Raw genomic sequence first — 16448 nt, forward strand, 5'->3', positions numbered from 1 at the left:
GTTAGGCTAAATTTGGCATAGAAATATATTTCAAGGTAATGAATCTCTATTTTCTTCCTTAACAATTTTCTATTTATATTTTGAAAGTGTTAATTGATTGTCATCAGCTTGTTAACCTCCATAATATGTATACAGTTGTGCAACAGATGTTTAAGAATAAGTGGCTTTCTAATATTATGTATCTAAATTGAAGTTTAGATTTGATCTTGCATTGAAAGGTTGAAGAACAGTACTTTGCTTGGATAGCCAGAAAGAAAATGGAAATAACTGGTTGTGTTATTACTATTATTTGCAAGCAGACTTCTCTGTCTTTCAGTTTGAAATTAAGAACAATAACAAACTTTGCCCTTTTCAGTTCTTAAATTCTAGGAGTATTCTATACATTTTTGTTATGTAAAGCAAAGTATTAGTATTGGAAATTATTTTTTATTTTCAGAACATAGGTTGTCCCAAAAGAAAATTTCCTGTAAGCTGGACTTATAATTATCTTATTTCCTCCATAAATCACCAAATTTATCTGCAAATTTAACAATATTCATGATCTTTTAAATGTTAAGTAAAAAATTCCAAATATAGTCATATTAATTTTTAAGCACCTACAGCCTCTGCTGATAATACTGCTGTTGAGGCTGAAATTGCTATCAGTAAATTCTTGAGATCATTGTTCTTATATACAGATAAAGCTTTTTCTCCAGTACAACAAATTTTTCTTCTCTACTCCAAATATATTACAAACAAAATTGCTGAATTCACAATGGGGATGATCTCCAGTTTGAAGCTAGTCACTTACTGTAATCTCCTTGATGGCAAGAAGCCTATCCTATTATCTAAGTATTTCTCAGGACCAAAAGAGTTTTTGCATATAATAGGTTTCCTATGGGCCTCCCCGGTGGCTCAGTGGTAGAGAATCTGCCTGCAGTGCAGGAACTGCAGGAGACGTGGATTCAATTCTTAGAGCATGGCAATCTGCTCCATTATTCTTGCCTAGAAAATTCCATGGACAGAGGAACCTGGAGGGCTATATTCCATAGGGTAACAAAGAGTAAGTCATTGAATCCTAGACAAGTTTTATAGGCCCATGTAGCATTGAAGTAGGAGAAATTGTGCATAAGAATTTATACAATTTCATGAAAACTAAGTCTATCTTGAGTCAGAATTTTATACTTAGGCCTCAGTGATCTATGATCTTCACCAGTGTCTTTTGTTCATATTAATATAGGAGTCTATAAATATTGAAAACTAAGTTGATACTCAGTTTCTGACAGCTAAATCTTCCTATGCTTTAGCTTCCTAGTTTTAACACAGGACTTAGAACATTAACAGAAAAATGGAAATGTCTTTAATTTAGATTACTTTTTCCTTTGAGTGATCTTTCTTTTTCACCACCATAGTCCCTGTATCACAGACGGTAAAGAATCTACCTGCAATGCTAGAGACCTGGTTTCTGTCCCTAGGCCAGGAAGATCCTCTGGAGAAGGGAATGGCAACCCACTCCAGTATTCTTGCCCAGAGAATCTCACGGACAGAGGAGCCTGGGGGACCACAGTCTGTGGGGTTGCAAAGAGACAGACACGACTGAACGACTGTTACTACTACCTAGACTTTGGACAACATCCTTTACTATATTAAATTTCAGATTTCAGAGATGAGGGGAACTATCACCTTTTAGCAGTCATAGTTTTATCCCAGGTCTTGTAATGATGGTGATTTCCTGAATCACCAGTTTTCCTCAGCACCCTACTCCCATTTTCCATTTTCAGAATGTGTTGGCAACTTTTAGATAAATTTGAAGCTTTCTGTCCAGCAAAATGTTTAATCCCTTGAGGATGTTCAAAGTGTTAAGACTGATGGATCTGACAGAGCTAAAATCTAATAAGAATTGCTGTTTACAAACACGATGATTCATTGGATGACAGTTTATTTATCTTTTTATGTATCTTTCTGATTCAACAGCTCCCCCCACGGTTCGTATTGTGCATTCAGGCTTGGCCTGTAACATTGAAGAGGAGCGCTACTCAGAAAGGGTCTACACTATACGGGAAGGGGAAACCCTGGAATTGACCTGTCTAGTCACGGGACATCCACGTCCACAGGTGAGTCCCGAACCGTGAAATTGTGGAAAACTCTCTGACTTGTCTTGCAAATCAGAAAAAAAAAAGTATATATATGTGTGTGTGTGTTTAGACAATGTAGCTAAAAATGTGTATGTGTTTGTGTGTGTGTGTATGTGAAATCCATATTATATGTGCAGTGTAGGATAAAGGTGGTAATTGTTGAACATTCAAGCTTAAGTAAGCATGTAGAATAGACAAAGAAAAATTTTTTGTTTTGGTATTGTGAGGAATTTAAAAGACACTAGTCTAAGAAAGCTGTTAAAAAAGACAACTGCAAAAATATCTCTGTCAGATAACAATTCATATGGCAATGAGTTTATTTTAGAATGTGGAACATGATTTCATGATGACATAATTGCAGTGGAGGAGGCGTTTGTTCTAAAAATGTGATGCACGAGGTCACAGGTACTTTCCTTACTCCTTGTCATTATATCCAGAGAAAACCTTGAAAAACAGATATTTGCAGGTGCTCTGTGAATTCAGGTTCTCAGAGTAAGCAGCTACAGCTTTTACAAGCTAAGTACCAGGAACAGAAATTGAGACTTTCACGGAGCAATAAAGTGATAAATAATGAGCAAAGAAAAAAATTGTACGAGTGAAAAAAAGAGGTTAGATGAGATAATATTGTTAGGCTGTGTGTTAGTGATTTAAAGATTTAATTCAGATCCAAAATTTTCAGGATGTTTTATTCATTAATTGCCAGTTATTATTGTCATATATTTAACTTGACTGGTTCAAAATATAGATTGTTATTCAACACAAACACTGTTCTGAAAAAGAAGTCTCATTTTATAGACAAAGTTATATATTTTATTTGTATTACAGAAAAAAATTCCAGTTAACACACGACTGTACAGGGAAAAGTACAGAACAGTATGAAGATTATAAAATCTCCCATCATTTTAATCTTGTCTTTTGGTCTTGTCATTCTTAACTCTTTAATTCTCGAGGATGTTTTGACTCTGTCATTTTGACCCTGAAGAGCAAATGAAAATAAGCATGTGAACTTTATAGAATGAAGCAATGAATTGATGAGACCATGAGTGAACTTTAATGGGGAAATATGTTTTATAAAAATTATGCTGTTGAAAAAATGGAAAACAATAAAGTAATCAAAAAATTATTTTAAAATATTAAGATCCATAGTGGCTAAAATTGCAAATTATGATACTTTCTAAGAACAGAAAATTTATTAAAGAATAAATTTGTCTCAATAAAATTGAGTTATAGAAAATTTGAGGCTTCCCAGTTAGTGCAGTTATAAAGAATCTGCATGCCAGTGCAGGATACTCAAGAGACATGGCTTTGATCTCTGGATCAGGAAGGTTCTTTGCAGTAGGAAATGCCAACTTGCTCCAGTATTTTTGCCTGGAAAATTCCATGGACAGAGAAGCCATGGGGTCACAGAGTCAGACACGACTGAGCAACTGAGCATACATAGACAGAAAATTTGACCCAGTAAATTAGCTTTGGTAGAAAAAAAATGATTGCCAAACTAAATACACTAGCCCAGAAGCAATAATTGTTGAAATATGATGTAGGTAAATAAGTTGATATTCAAGTAGCACTTTTATTTAAAAATTTGTATAGAAAATAATGTAGTCCAATTAAAATAATTTTAGTTATATTAAAAATGATAACATTAACTCAAGAATATTATCCCAAAGAAAGTTCAGTGTTGTTATTATTTTTTAAATTCATATTTATAGAATAAAAATTCCAGAGTAAAAAAGTTGAAATCAAAACAGGAATGTCCAAGTAAACCTAAAAGAAGACACAAGAGAATACTCACTGATGATCCCCTTATTCTTACAATGACCATACCAAATTCTGCACATTCTGAACTAAAAATGCAACTTACATTTTAATTCACCTGATACTCTGCTCCCTCTATCTTCATACTTACATTCTCTCAGTCTCGACATTTCTTATTTTGTCCATACATCTTCCTTTTCATGCTTCAGCAGTCTGGATGGAATCTTTGAGCTCTGAGCAATCTAAAAGAAGTTCTGAAAAACAGAAGTAGATTATTGCCTTATCCATTTTTCCTGATAAATTCCATTTTTGGAATCATTTCAGTGTACTCTAATCCTATGAAAAATTTATTATTTTGGTATCATTATTTCTTCATTCCTAGAAGCAATTCAGGTGTTTGCAGGTGAATCAGTTTCAGTTTATATTTCATACTTGGAAAATTAACTGGGCCTCTTGTTTGTCAACAAGCTGTATAAGGAAGGCTGACAAAACAGCTGGGCCTTTGCATCCTGTCTAAATACTAAAGGGCGTGCTGTTGGCAGCTGGTTTTCTCAGGATGAATTTTCTTGGCTGATACCATGAAGCTGAAAAGGTTTTTTTGCTCCTTTGTTTAATCTGAATATGATAATATTTGGAAATGCAGTGAAAAAGAGAAGTTCCTCATTCATTTTTCAGATTTCTTAATCTGTTACCTATTTCTCTGGCAATGAGAGTCATAAAGATTTCCATTTCCACAAGTATTCTAAGGCAGCAATGTAAAATTTCTTTAAAATAAGTGAATAAATTCAGTACATAGTAGTGGTTATGAGCATGGGACTGCATGGGTATAGTCCAGGATCCTTCTTGACTACTAGCGTGATCTTGGGAAAGTTCCTTAACCTCACTGCTCTCTGCATCTCAGTTTTCCTGTGTATATAATACAATAATGGTAACCATCATATCTATATCACTGACTCCTTTCAAAAGTTAAATGTAGGTTATAAAAATATATGCATATATGTTACATATATACATATAAACAGAAGGCACATAATAAAATATATACTGGCTTTTTATTATTTTAAGTAATTTATACTTGGTCTCTACTGTTGAACATATTTGAAATAAGCAAATTTTAGAAATGGTTCTTAGCATTTATATAGTCTAAATTAGATGCATTTCAATAAGTTTCACTATTTTTGTGTTTTAATGTATTGCAGAGCCTTTGCATCTTTGTTAATTAACTTTTCTTAGCTTGCAAGGACTAGAACTAAGTCCTCCTCATTAAGAAAGGCTTATTATAAAGATATTAATATATGGAAAAGAATGGAGACAAGGGTTTGTCAATTAACCTACCGACCTAGTGTTGTTGTACCTCTGTACATTCATAATTTCAGAATTCAGCTACCTAAACTCTTAATTTTCCTTTTCTTTTTTCCCTTCTTTTCTTTTTTCCTTCCTTCTTTCCTTCTCTCCTTCTTCCTCTTTCCTTCCTCTCTTCTCTTTTAATGTTACAAAACCAGTAAGAAATGAATTATAAATACAGTTCTCTGATAAATGATTTAAACAATAGGATATTTAACAGACTGGGTCTGTTTACTGTAACAGGTGAGTGACTGTCTAACTGAAACAACTAATATTTTTTTCAGTATATCTTTGGATAGGATATGGGAAAGGGTCTAGGAGAAATATCCAAAAATTTATTAATCACAAATTTCATATCAATAACTACTTTCACATTTTCCCAATACACACATAGACACAAACACATACGCACAAAGTCTCACCCCCTGGTGATATACATCTTTATTAAGTTCATGGTTACATGGGGAAAATGTAGTCCCATAGCTTGTTTAGGAGATAGCTCTTATAGCCTTTCTGATCATTGATATCATGCCTTCAAATAGTTTTGTTACTATTACTTTTAATATAGACTATAGAAAGACTCTTTTGGTTCAACACTCTAATATACTGTACAAGTACTGATACTTTTTATGCCCAGTACATCAGCATTAACCAAAGACTTTTTAACATTTAATAAAAATCCTCATGAATTTAAAGGGTCATTTTTCTTCCTGAGGAGATCTGAATTTATTTACAGCTATTTCAGAGTTCATCATTTGTTTAATTCCATGAACAGTTCCTGATGCTTAGAAGAAACATTTATCAGACAATTCCAGATACTTGCAAAAGCAACATTAGTCAATGTACCTAAGGAGATAATACACGTAGATCATTTAGCAGAGTGCCTAGCAAAAAGTAAATACTTAGTCATCATCATATTTATGATTGTATTACCGATACAAAATAATATTTTTTTCTATAAACTTAATAATTCTAAACTATTATTATCATCACTACTCAATTGCAGGTAACCCAATAGAGTAGGTAGGGTATTCCTTACTCTCTCATTGAAGTTGGGCTTGGTCACAAGCATGAATTTAGCTCATGTATTTTGAGCTAGCTGTAATCTGGGCCAGTAGTTGTGTCTACACTGGAAAAAACTGACACACTTCTGATACTAGCTAGTATGTAGCTAGTCATCTGATAAGTGAATGTTTTCAATTCTCAAGGAGAAGGATTTAAAATTTGCTCTTATGTGAGATGGACAGCCGTGCACTTGCACAGTTCTGCCCTAGCTCAAGATGAACTGTCTCACTCTTTGTAACATTATAGTGCACAGAGAACTAGATCATCTTCATAATCTACATAACATTATACTAGTCCATTATATTGATTATAACACATCATTTTGCCTGCTCCGCAAGCATGATGATCTAGAATATTTGATGCTGTTTATGGGTAATGTGTGGATCTTATATTAAAGTCCTAAGAATAGTCACAGCACAAACCTTTAGATTCTAGAACAAGACTGGACTTTCTACAGCATAGTGCTAATTGATATTTGAAATGCTGTTCTTTGGTCAATAGGAAGTAGGATCCAGTTGATACCTGCCCCCTTGGTCAGGTGATTCTGTAACACATTCTACTTCTACATGGTTCCTTGGAGGGTCCCAGAAGAATGGAGCCCCAGTCACTCTCAGCAATGTCTAGCATAATAACACTTTGTTTTATTGGTTTTTCTCCTTCTCAATGTCACTGTTCACAGTCCCCTATTTTGCTTCCCTGGAATTAATTCTGAAAATAAACTTTTACCTGTAATCTCTTGTCTCAGATTTTCCTTCCTGAGGCAACTCCAGGATAATACAGTACCTGTCTTCTGGACTCAAACCTCATGAGGAGCAAGCACATTTATCCACCTAACGTTAGTTTGTGCTTCCTTGCTGCTGACCTAATGTTGCTTAATTCTGATTCAGGATTATTGTACTTCTACTTTTCTTGAAGACTTGTAAAGGTAAACCACATGTCACTAGGCAAGGTAGGATGCTCAATTAAATTTTGCTTTTATTTCTTAAGACTTTTAGATAATATAAATGGCATGGCTGTAGATTATATTGTCAAAATTGGATCTCCAGCGTAATCGGAAAATGGATCTTAAAACAAACTCAAAATAATTGGATATACAGATCACATGGAAGTTTGAAATTAGATGTGTCTTTTTGAAATCTGCATCTTTCAATGAAAAATATATATGAGTTATGAAAACATAATCATTATTTTATTACAGCAGTTGACATGATATAAGCTTTTTAAAATGATCAGGGCATTTCCAGAAGATAGAAGAAATCACTATTGCTTATCAATATATGGTTGAGGATCTATTGGTTGTATTGTACATAGTTAACATGGATCATTTTAAAGTAAATAGCTGTGATTCTTTTAAAGTAGAAGTGTTGTATAACTACATAGACATTGATTTGGTTTTGTATTTTTATTATTAGAAGAATACTCCCATTGATATATTTTCAGTATGTATTATTTGATGTATGGGGAGATTTCTAAGTGATAGATACCCTACAATATATATTTTTCCTTTAGTTTTTAATATTTTTTGTAGTAGTTATTGAGTTGTCAGGGTTTCCTTAGCAGCTCAGCTATTAATGAAGCCACCTGCAGTGCAGAAGACCCTGGTTTGATTCCTGGGTTGGGAAGATCCACTGGAGAAGGGATAGGTTACCCACTTTAGTATTCTTGGGCTTCCTTGGTGCCTCAGCTGTGAAAGAATCCACATGCAGTGTGGGAGACCTGGGTTTGATCCCTGGGTTGGGAAGATCCCAAGGAGAAGGGAACAGCTACCACTCCAGTATTCTGGCCTGGAGAACTCCATAGACGGTATAGTCCATGGGGTCACAAAGAGTCGGACATGAGTGAGCGACTTTCACTTTCACTTGAGCTGTCAACAAAATCAAAATGCACTAATTTCAACATGTGAATTTTTTCATGATGGGATGATAATCAATTTTTCTATTTTCAAGTCTATATTATATATATGCATGTATGTATGTATATGTACACACACACACACAGAGAAAGATAAATTCATAATACAGTGTAAGTTTTGGGGGCACATTCAACGATAAGTATTCATTTATAGTTGTATGAATCCCTGCTATTTTAAAAAGGTAGCGTGAAAACAAATATATTAATAGTAGTGATCTACTTGTGATCCTATTGAATCAAGTTTACCCTCTTCATTTTTGGCTAGTACATTAAAGATGCCAATTAAGAGAACTGAATTTAGTTTTGAAACTACAATGGAATGTACCACTCCTTAGGTTTACTTAAAAATATTGAGATTTGAGACTTAGCTTCAATAATTTTAATTAAAATTATAGAAAATATCACCTATCTAGTCTATATTAAAGAATATGCTATCAGTTGTAATTAATAATCTATACAGGTGCTGGTTGTAAGCATGGCACATTTATTTCAAATTAGGCTCATCACAGCCTTTTCCTGAAATTCTCAGAGATGCTTCAAACAAAATCAATAAGGAGGAAAACCTATCTATGATCTGAAAAAGTTAATTCATGTTACACAAAAAAGCACTTGTGTAAAACAAGTATTTCTAGGACTGAAAAATGAGAAAATAGTTATTTGGAATGACTCAATTATTTTTTTTTAGACTTGTTAATCTTTTATTTTGATTTTCTTTTAGTGCCAGTTTTAACAAAAGCCTAAAAATAACATTTATTTTCCTGACAGTTTTATCTGTTTCAATCAACAAACATTGATTTTTTTTTCCTTTTTCCCGTGAAACATGAGGAATCATTATTCGATAACTTACTTGCCTTTGGTGATGATGTTGGATCAGCTTGAGAATAGCAAAATCCATAATTAGTGTCTTCACTGTTGGGTATCATCAGTTCAGTTCAGTTCAGTCTCTCAGTCATGTCTGACTCTTTATGACCCCATGGACTGCAGCACACCAGGCTTCCCTGTCCAACACCAACTCCTGGAGCTTGCTCAAACTCATGTCCATCGAGTCGTTGATGCCATCCAGTGATCCCATCCTCTGTCACCCCTTTCTCCTCCTGCCCTCAAGCTTTCCTAGCATCAGGGTCTTTTCTAGTGAGTCAGCTCTTCTCATCAGGTGCCAAAGTATTGGAGTTTCAGCTTCAGCATTAGTCTTTCCAATGATTATTCAGGACTGATTTCCTTTAGGAGGGACTGTTTGGATCTCCTTCGGTCCAAGGGACTCTCAAGAGTCTTCTCCAATACCATAGTTCAAAAGTATCAATTCTTTGGTGCTCAGCTTCCTTTATAGTCCAACTCTCACATCCATACATGACTACTGGAAAACCATAGCTTTGACTAGACAGAACTTTGTCGACAAAGTAATGTCTCTGCTTTTTAATATTCTGCCTAGGTTGGTCATAGCTTTTCTTCCAAGGAGCAAGCGTCTTTTAATTTCATGGCTGCAGTCGCCATATACAGTGATTTTGGAGCACAAGAAAATCGAGTCTCACTGTTTCCATTGTTTCCCCATCTATTTGCCATGAAGTGATAGGACCATGACCTTCATTTTTGAATGTTGAGTTTTAAGCTAGCTTTTTCACTCTCCTCTTTCACCCTCATGAAGAGACTCTTCAGTTCCTCTTCACTTTCTGCCATAAGGGTGATGTCATCTGAGTATCTGTGGTCATTGATATTTCTCCCGGTATTCTTGATTCCAGCTTGTACTTCACTGATAGCTCAGTTGGTAAAGAATCTACCTGCAATGCAGGAGACCCTGGTTCGATTCCTGGTTTGGGAATATCCACTGGAAAAGGGATAGGCTACCCACTCCAGTGTTCTTGGGCATCATAGCAATCTGTATTTCTTAAGATTAACTTTTAGGCATCCAGGTATGGTATAGTACCGAATCTAACTGACCTTTTACATTGCTTTTATTGCTGTTGTTGTTCAGTCAGTAAGTCGTGTCTGGCTCTGTGATTATATGGACTGCAGCATGCCAGGCTATAATCAGAACAATTTACCATCTTGAATAATTCTTCACAGTGCCATCAAGAAGATAGACTATAGCCAGTCATTTAATAACACAAAAGTATTACATGTGTTATTATATAAAATGCATGTAAACACATTTCATAGATATTTAAATTTCATATCAGCTGAAGTATAATATTAACTTAAAGTGAAAAGTGAAAGTGTTATTCATTAAGTTGTGTCCGACTCCTTGTGACCCCATGGATCGTAGTCCGCCAGGTTCCTCTGTCTGTGGAATTCTCCAGACTAGACTACTGGAGTGGGTTGCCATTCCTTTCTCCTGGGGATCTTCCTGACCCAGTGATCAAACCCTGGGTCTCCTGCATTGCAGGGAGATTCTCTGCCACTACCAGGGAAGCCCAATAATAGCCTGAACAGTTCCCTAATTCCAGAATGGTATAAGTGTCTGAATTTCATGATTGTACATTGGGTTAGTTTCCTAGGACTGTCACAATCCAGTCCCACAAACTGGGTGGCTTAGAACAACAGAAGTTACTCTCTCACAGTTTGGAGGGCTGGAGTTGTGATATCCATGTGTCAGCAGTGCCTGAATGCTCTCTCTGAGATTCTAGGTAGAACCCCTCCTCACATCTTCCCAGTGTCTGGTGGTAACCATCAAGACTGGCGTCCACTGGGTCTCAGCCACATCACTGCTATCTGTGCCTCTGTTGTCACCTGTATGTGTGTGTGTGCGTGTGTGTGTCTGTCTGTCTGTTGAATGGCATTTTCTTCTTCCTATAAGGATACCAGTCATACTAGTACACTCCAGTAAGATCTCATCTTAGCTAATTACGTCTGCAATAGCCCTGTTTACAAATCAGATCACATTCTGAGGAACTGGCATTTAGTATTTTAACATATCCTGCTGCTGCCGCTGCTAAGTCGGTTCAGTCGTGTCCGACTTTGTGCGACCCCATAGACGGCAGCCCACTAGGCTCCTCTTTCCCTGGGATTCTCCAGGCAAGAATACTGGAGTGGGTTGCCATTTCCTTCACCGATGCATGAAAGTGAAAAGTGAAAGTGAAGTCGCTCAGTCTTGCTCGACTCTTAGGGATCCCGTGGACTGCAGCCTACCAGGCTCCAACATATCCTAGGGCACATAATTCAACTCATTTGTCATTTTAAATAACATAGTTTATGCATATACTAGGGCTGCTTTTAAAGAGCACATTACATATGCAGTGACTACTGTGCATCATTAATCTTCAAGGGATTTACAGTGTTTTGCCTAATGATTTAGTATTTGTCGTCCCACTTGCCTACACCCCTTCCCCTTGGCCAGCTGAGTCAGTGTCTTATTAGTCACCTCTTCCATAAAGCCTTGCTTGGTCAAAGATACTTGCTCAAGTACCCTGTCTATATGATCCCAGAATACCAAGCCATTTCTTACCACAATACATCATAGGATCCTGCTTTGGGGAGTGAGTGAGATTTTAGATTTTGCAGAAAAATTCCATAGTTTCACGTTACACCTTCTCTACTTTTTCAGCTCTGTGAATATGGGTAATACTCAGTTGTCCAAAAAATTCTTTTGAGTTTTTCCATAACATCTTACAGAAAAACCCAAATGAACTTGTTGGCCAACTCAATATATTTACCTTCCATTTCACTTGTTTTCCTCATGTACTTTTTGTACATTTGTAGTAGTAAACATCTGTTCATTAAGTGTCAAATAAAACCATACAAGGGAAGATAAAAATCTTGAATAACAATGATGATAATGATAGAAATAATAGAATAATCATGTTGCTTTTCTGTTTCCTTTCTCTCTCACTGAACTGTAAACTCCTAGAAAACAAAGGGCTGGGTCCTGCATTCCCATTTTCTATCTCAGAATGAACATAAGTCATGATTTGCCTGGGACAGACCTGGTTTACAGCTAGTGTTCTGGTACACTTGTTGATGTCATTGTCTTTCAGTCCCCAAAAGTATCCTACTTTGGAGGATAAAATATATGGAACCATAAACATAAAGGTTTTCACAGAGCAGTTCTCGATTATTTATTAAAGGAGTAAATGTGGCAGGCATTATCACTTGGGGATAATTGTTGAATATTTTAATTAATTTGTTTCCTTTTTAAAAGTACAAAATTATGTTTGTAAATGCCTGTGTCATTTACCTCTTAAAATTAAGCATTTAAGGAAATCTTAGATTCACTTGTGTAGGCACTGTTGGAAGCCACACACCTCAGTGCCTTCAAGGTTGCATTTAATGCTCCCTTGGTAGTCTCTAAGAGTTTTTAATGTGTCTTCTTATTTTACTACCCAGCAAGAACTTAAAGACACTTGGGAAATGGGACTCAATAATATGAAGCTATTACAGCTCTGTAGTTGAAGAGTCTAGTTTTAAACCCTCATGCCACTTTTGACAACAATACACTTTTTTTTTTTTTAATAGATATAACAGGGCAACATTGGGGACTCAAGTGACTGTAGTATATTCTTAAGTTACAAAAACCTGGTAATTCATTGCTTGGACTTTGTTACTTTAAACGACAAAGTCTTAGTATTATGTCCAAATAACAGGGAAAAGATGGAAGTGTAATTTTCATCAGAAAAGGGAAAAATTAACATCGATATAAAGTAGAACAGAATTTGAAAAGTGTATACTAAGATATGTTTAACCTCATATTGTGAACTGGCCCCACTTAATTTTGCTGAAAGGCTTTGAGAGAGCATAGTGTCAAAGTTGTACATATGGTGAAACAGAAAATCCAAAGGGAGTTAGTTCTTCTGGAAGTACAGGGAATTTAGATGCATGATATTAAATGGATGAACCTTAGGCACTTTTTCTCACATTTGAATTCCCCTGAGAGAAAAATGCACTGTCTTTGCCAATATTTTAGTTAACAAAATAGGTAAATATTCCAATACTGTGATGACATTCTGTAACATTCTGTTTTTCACTCTGAATATTGCCAGTAGTTTGATTTCTTCATAGATTAAATTGAAACCTACATTTACTTTCTTATTAGACACATGCATAATCTAACTCTACAGCTGCCCTCAAAACCACTTTGTCTACTTGAGATTTTGATGATTAGCTCTGACTGCTTTTTCAGTTCAGTTCAATTCAGTCTCTCAGTTGTGTCTGACTCTGCGACCCCATGGACTGTTACATGCCAGGCCTCCCTGTCCATCACCAACTCCCAGAGTTTACTCAAACTCACATCCATTGAGTCGGTGATGTGATCCAGCCATCTCATCCTCTGTTGTCCCCTTCTCCTCCTGCCTTCAATCTTTCACAGCATCGGGGTCTTTTCCAATGAGTCAGTTCTTTGCATCAGGTGGCCAAAGTTTTGGAGTTTTAGCTTCAGCATCAGTCCTTCCAATGAATATTCAGCACTGATTTCCTTTAGGATGGACTGGTTTGATCTCCTTGCAGTGCTTTTTAGTAATCAAAATAAGTCACACACTTGGCTATGACTATTTAATGTGGCTGCCTAGTATAATTTACCAAAAAAAAAATGCAAACCATTTTTTAATTGATTTATATAATTTTATTATGAGTCTCTCTCTGTATCCATGGGTACACATTTGATACTTCTTGAACAGATGGTGGCAGTTACTAGCAAGCTCTTATGTTACATGGTCATTAGTTGGGTTTGGACAAGGAAAACAGAAATCATTCAGATTATTTGAAACTTTTAAGTATACAAAAGCAGCAAAGGTTTACTGTATAGCACAGGGCATTATACCCAATATCTTGTAATAGCTAATCAGTTCAGTTCAGTTCAGTCGTTCATTCGTGTCTGACTCTGCGACCCCATGAATCACAGCACTCCAGGCCTCCCTGTCCATCACCAACTCCCGGAGTTCACTCAGACTCACATCCATCGAGTCAGTGATGCCATCCAGCCATCTCATCCTCTGTCATCCCCTTCTTCTCCTGCCCCCAATCCCTCCCAGCATCAGAGTCTTTTCCAATGAGTCAACTCTTTGCATGAGATGGCCAAAGTACTGGAGTTTCAGCTTTAGCATCATTCCTTCCAAAGAAATCCCAGGGCTGATCTCCTTCAGAATGGACTGGTTGGATCTCCTTGCAGTCCAAGGGACTCTCAAGAGTCTTCTCCCACACCACAGTTCAAAAGCGTCAATTCTTTGGTGCTCAGCCTTCTTCACAGTCCAACTCTCACATCCATACATGACCACAGGAAAAACCATAGCCTTGACTAGAGATAATTGGTAAAAGAAAGCAATGAATCAAAATGCTCTTCACCTGAATCTAACACAATACTTCATTAGTTTGTTAAAAAAAAAAAAAAAAACTCTGAATTTAAAGCTGAGGATATTTAATAAAGGAAATGAATTACTGGGAATGGAAGAGGCTGAGAAGGAAAAAATAATCAATAATGGCTCTTCTTTTTTTTTTTTAATATCATCCATTCTCATGCCAGTACCAATCTATTGTTTGAAACCAGTGAGAGTCTGGGAAAATATTTATAATCTGCAAGTGTTTAGCATCTGCTCAATGATACAGAGCAAAGTTCAGTTTAGTTCAGTTCAGTCTCTCAGTTGTGTCTGATTCTGCAACCCCAAGAACTTCAGCATGCCAGGCCTCCCTGTCCATCACCAACTGCCAGAGTCCACTCAAACCCATGTCCATTGAGTTGGTGATGCCATCCAACCATCTTATCCTCTGTCATCCCCTTCTCCTCCTGCCCTCAGTCTTTCCCAGCATTAGGGTCTTTTCCAATGAGTCATCTCTTTGCATCAGGTGGCCAAAGTATTGGAGTTTCAGCTTCAGCATCAATCCTTCCAATGAACACCCAGGACTGATCTCCTTTAGGATGGACTGGTTGAATCTCTTTGCAGTCCAAGGGACTCTCAAGAGTCTTCTCCAACACCACGGTTCATAAGCATCAATTCTTTGGTGCTCAGCTTTCTTTATAGTCCAACTCTCACATCCATACATGACTACTGGAAAAACAATAGCCTTGACTAGATGAACCTTTGTTGACAAAGTAATGTCTCTGCTTTCTAATATACTGTCTAGGTTAGTCATAACTTTCTTTCCAAGGAGTAAGCGTCTTTGAATTTCATGGCTGCAATCACCATCTGCAGTGATTTTGGAGCCCCCAAAATAAAGTCTGACACTGTTTCCACTGTTTCCCCATCTATTTCCCATGAAGTGATGGGACTGGATGCCATGATCTTCGTTTTCTGAATGTTGAGTTTTAAGCCAACTTTTTCACTCTCTTCTTTCACTTTCATTAAGAGGCAAAGAGGAAGCCTTAAAAACAGATTTATGAACAAACAGGTCACAGGAATCCATCACAGTAGTGGAGAGGGGTACCACCTGGGGAATGCTGGCTGGCTTTCCAGGCAGTTTTCCACAGATGGACTTTCACCTTGGTAAATAAGGCCACATTAGGTTCTAATACTCATGTTGTGCATTCACAAGTCTGGTTTTGTTCATATAATGAAAGAAGATAGGGATGAGTTTGCATTTTCCGAAGTTATAAAGACTGATACACATACAAACAATACAAAAATCAGGTTAGGCATCTATAATGAGAAATGCAGTTGCAGTTTACAGCAAATTATTCCACCTGTTAATCAATGTAGGTAAACTACATTCAAAGCAAAATATTGATCAAAATGTCAAAATTTTAATGTGCAATGGCAAATTGATTGAACATTGCTCTATTAGGATCACTCTCTCAGTAGGCAAACCAATCAAGAAGCCAAACAAAAATCAGGTTGATTTGCAAGAAATTTCAACTGGAACATCTGAAGCCTGTCTAATCTATTTTGAGGTAGGAGACCAAAAGGCCTGAATCCGGTAGTAAAGATTTTCTCTCTTTTGGACAGTTCCCAATTAGATACTACGTGCCAGTCTGTTCTCCTGAAAGCTTATTTTTCTGTTCCGAAGGATGACCTATTTATGTTTGATTGGCCCATTCTTTCTTTAGATTTAATATTAATACATTCAGTCACATAGTCACATCCCAGAGATGTGCTAATGTGGTGCCTTCATTATGCTGACCTTGCATTATCCCTATTCTGTATTATAATGCTTAATGATAACTGCTTTCTCTGAGGACAATCTTAGCTCCTATATTTCTAATTTCTTTAGGATGGGTGCATCTTATTAAATTTTATTAGAATCCCAAAACTCTTTCAATATATTTTACCCTTTTTTCTGCAATTTACACATATGCAGACTGAGCCTGGAGGAGTTAAGTGACTAAGTCAAGGCTGCTCAGAT

The 16448-nt window shown here is 36.4% G+C and overlaps 1 protein-coding gene across 1 annotated transcript in view; it reads left to right on the forward strand.

Annotated features, from left to right (window-relative positions):
- The window catches only part of MDGA2 (MAM domain containing glycosylphosphatidylinositol anchor 2), a 921279-nt gene that overhangs the window by 391234 nt on the left and 513597 nt on the right, over positions 1-16448 (forward strand). The window contains exon 2 of the mRNA XM_068965010.1: positions 1954-2093. Within this exon, the coding sequence (XP_068821111.1) occupies positions 1954-2093 (140 nt within the window). The remainder of the gene's footprint in view (positions 1-1953; positions 2094-16448) is intronic.

The sequence above is a fragment of the Capricornis sumatraensis genome, chromosome 2, assembly GCF_032405125.1.
Source record: "Capricornis sumatraensis isolate serow.1 chromosome 2, serow.2, whole genome shotgun sequence".
NCBI lineage: Eukaryota > Metazoa > Chordata > Mammalia > Artiodactyla > Bovidae > Capricornis > Capricornis sumatraensis.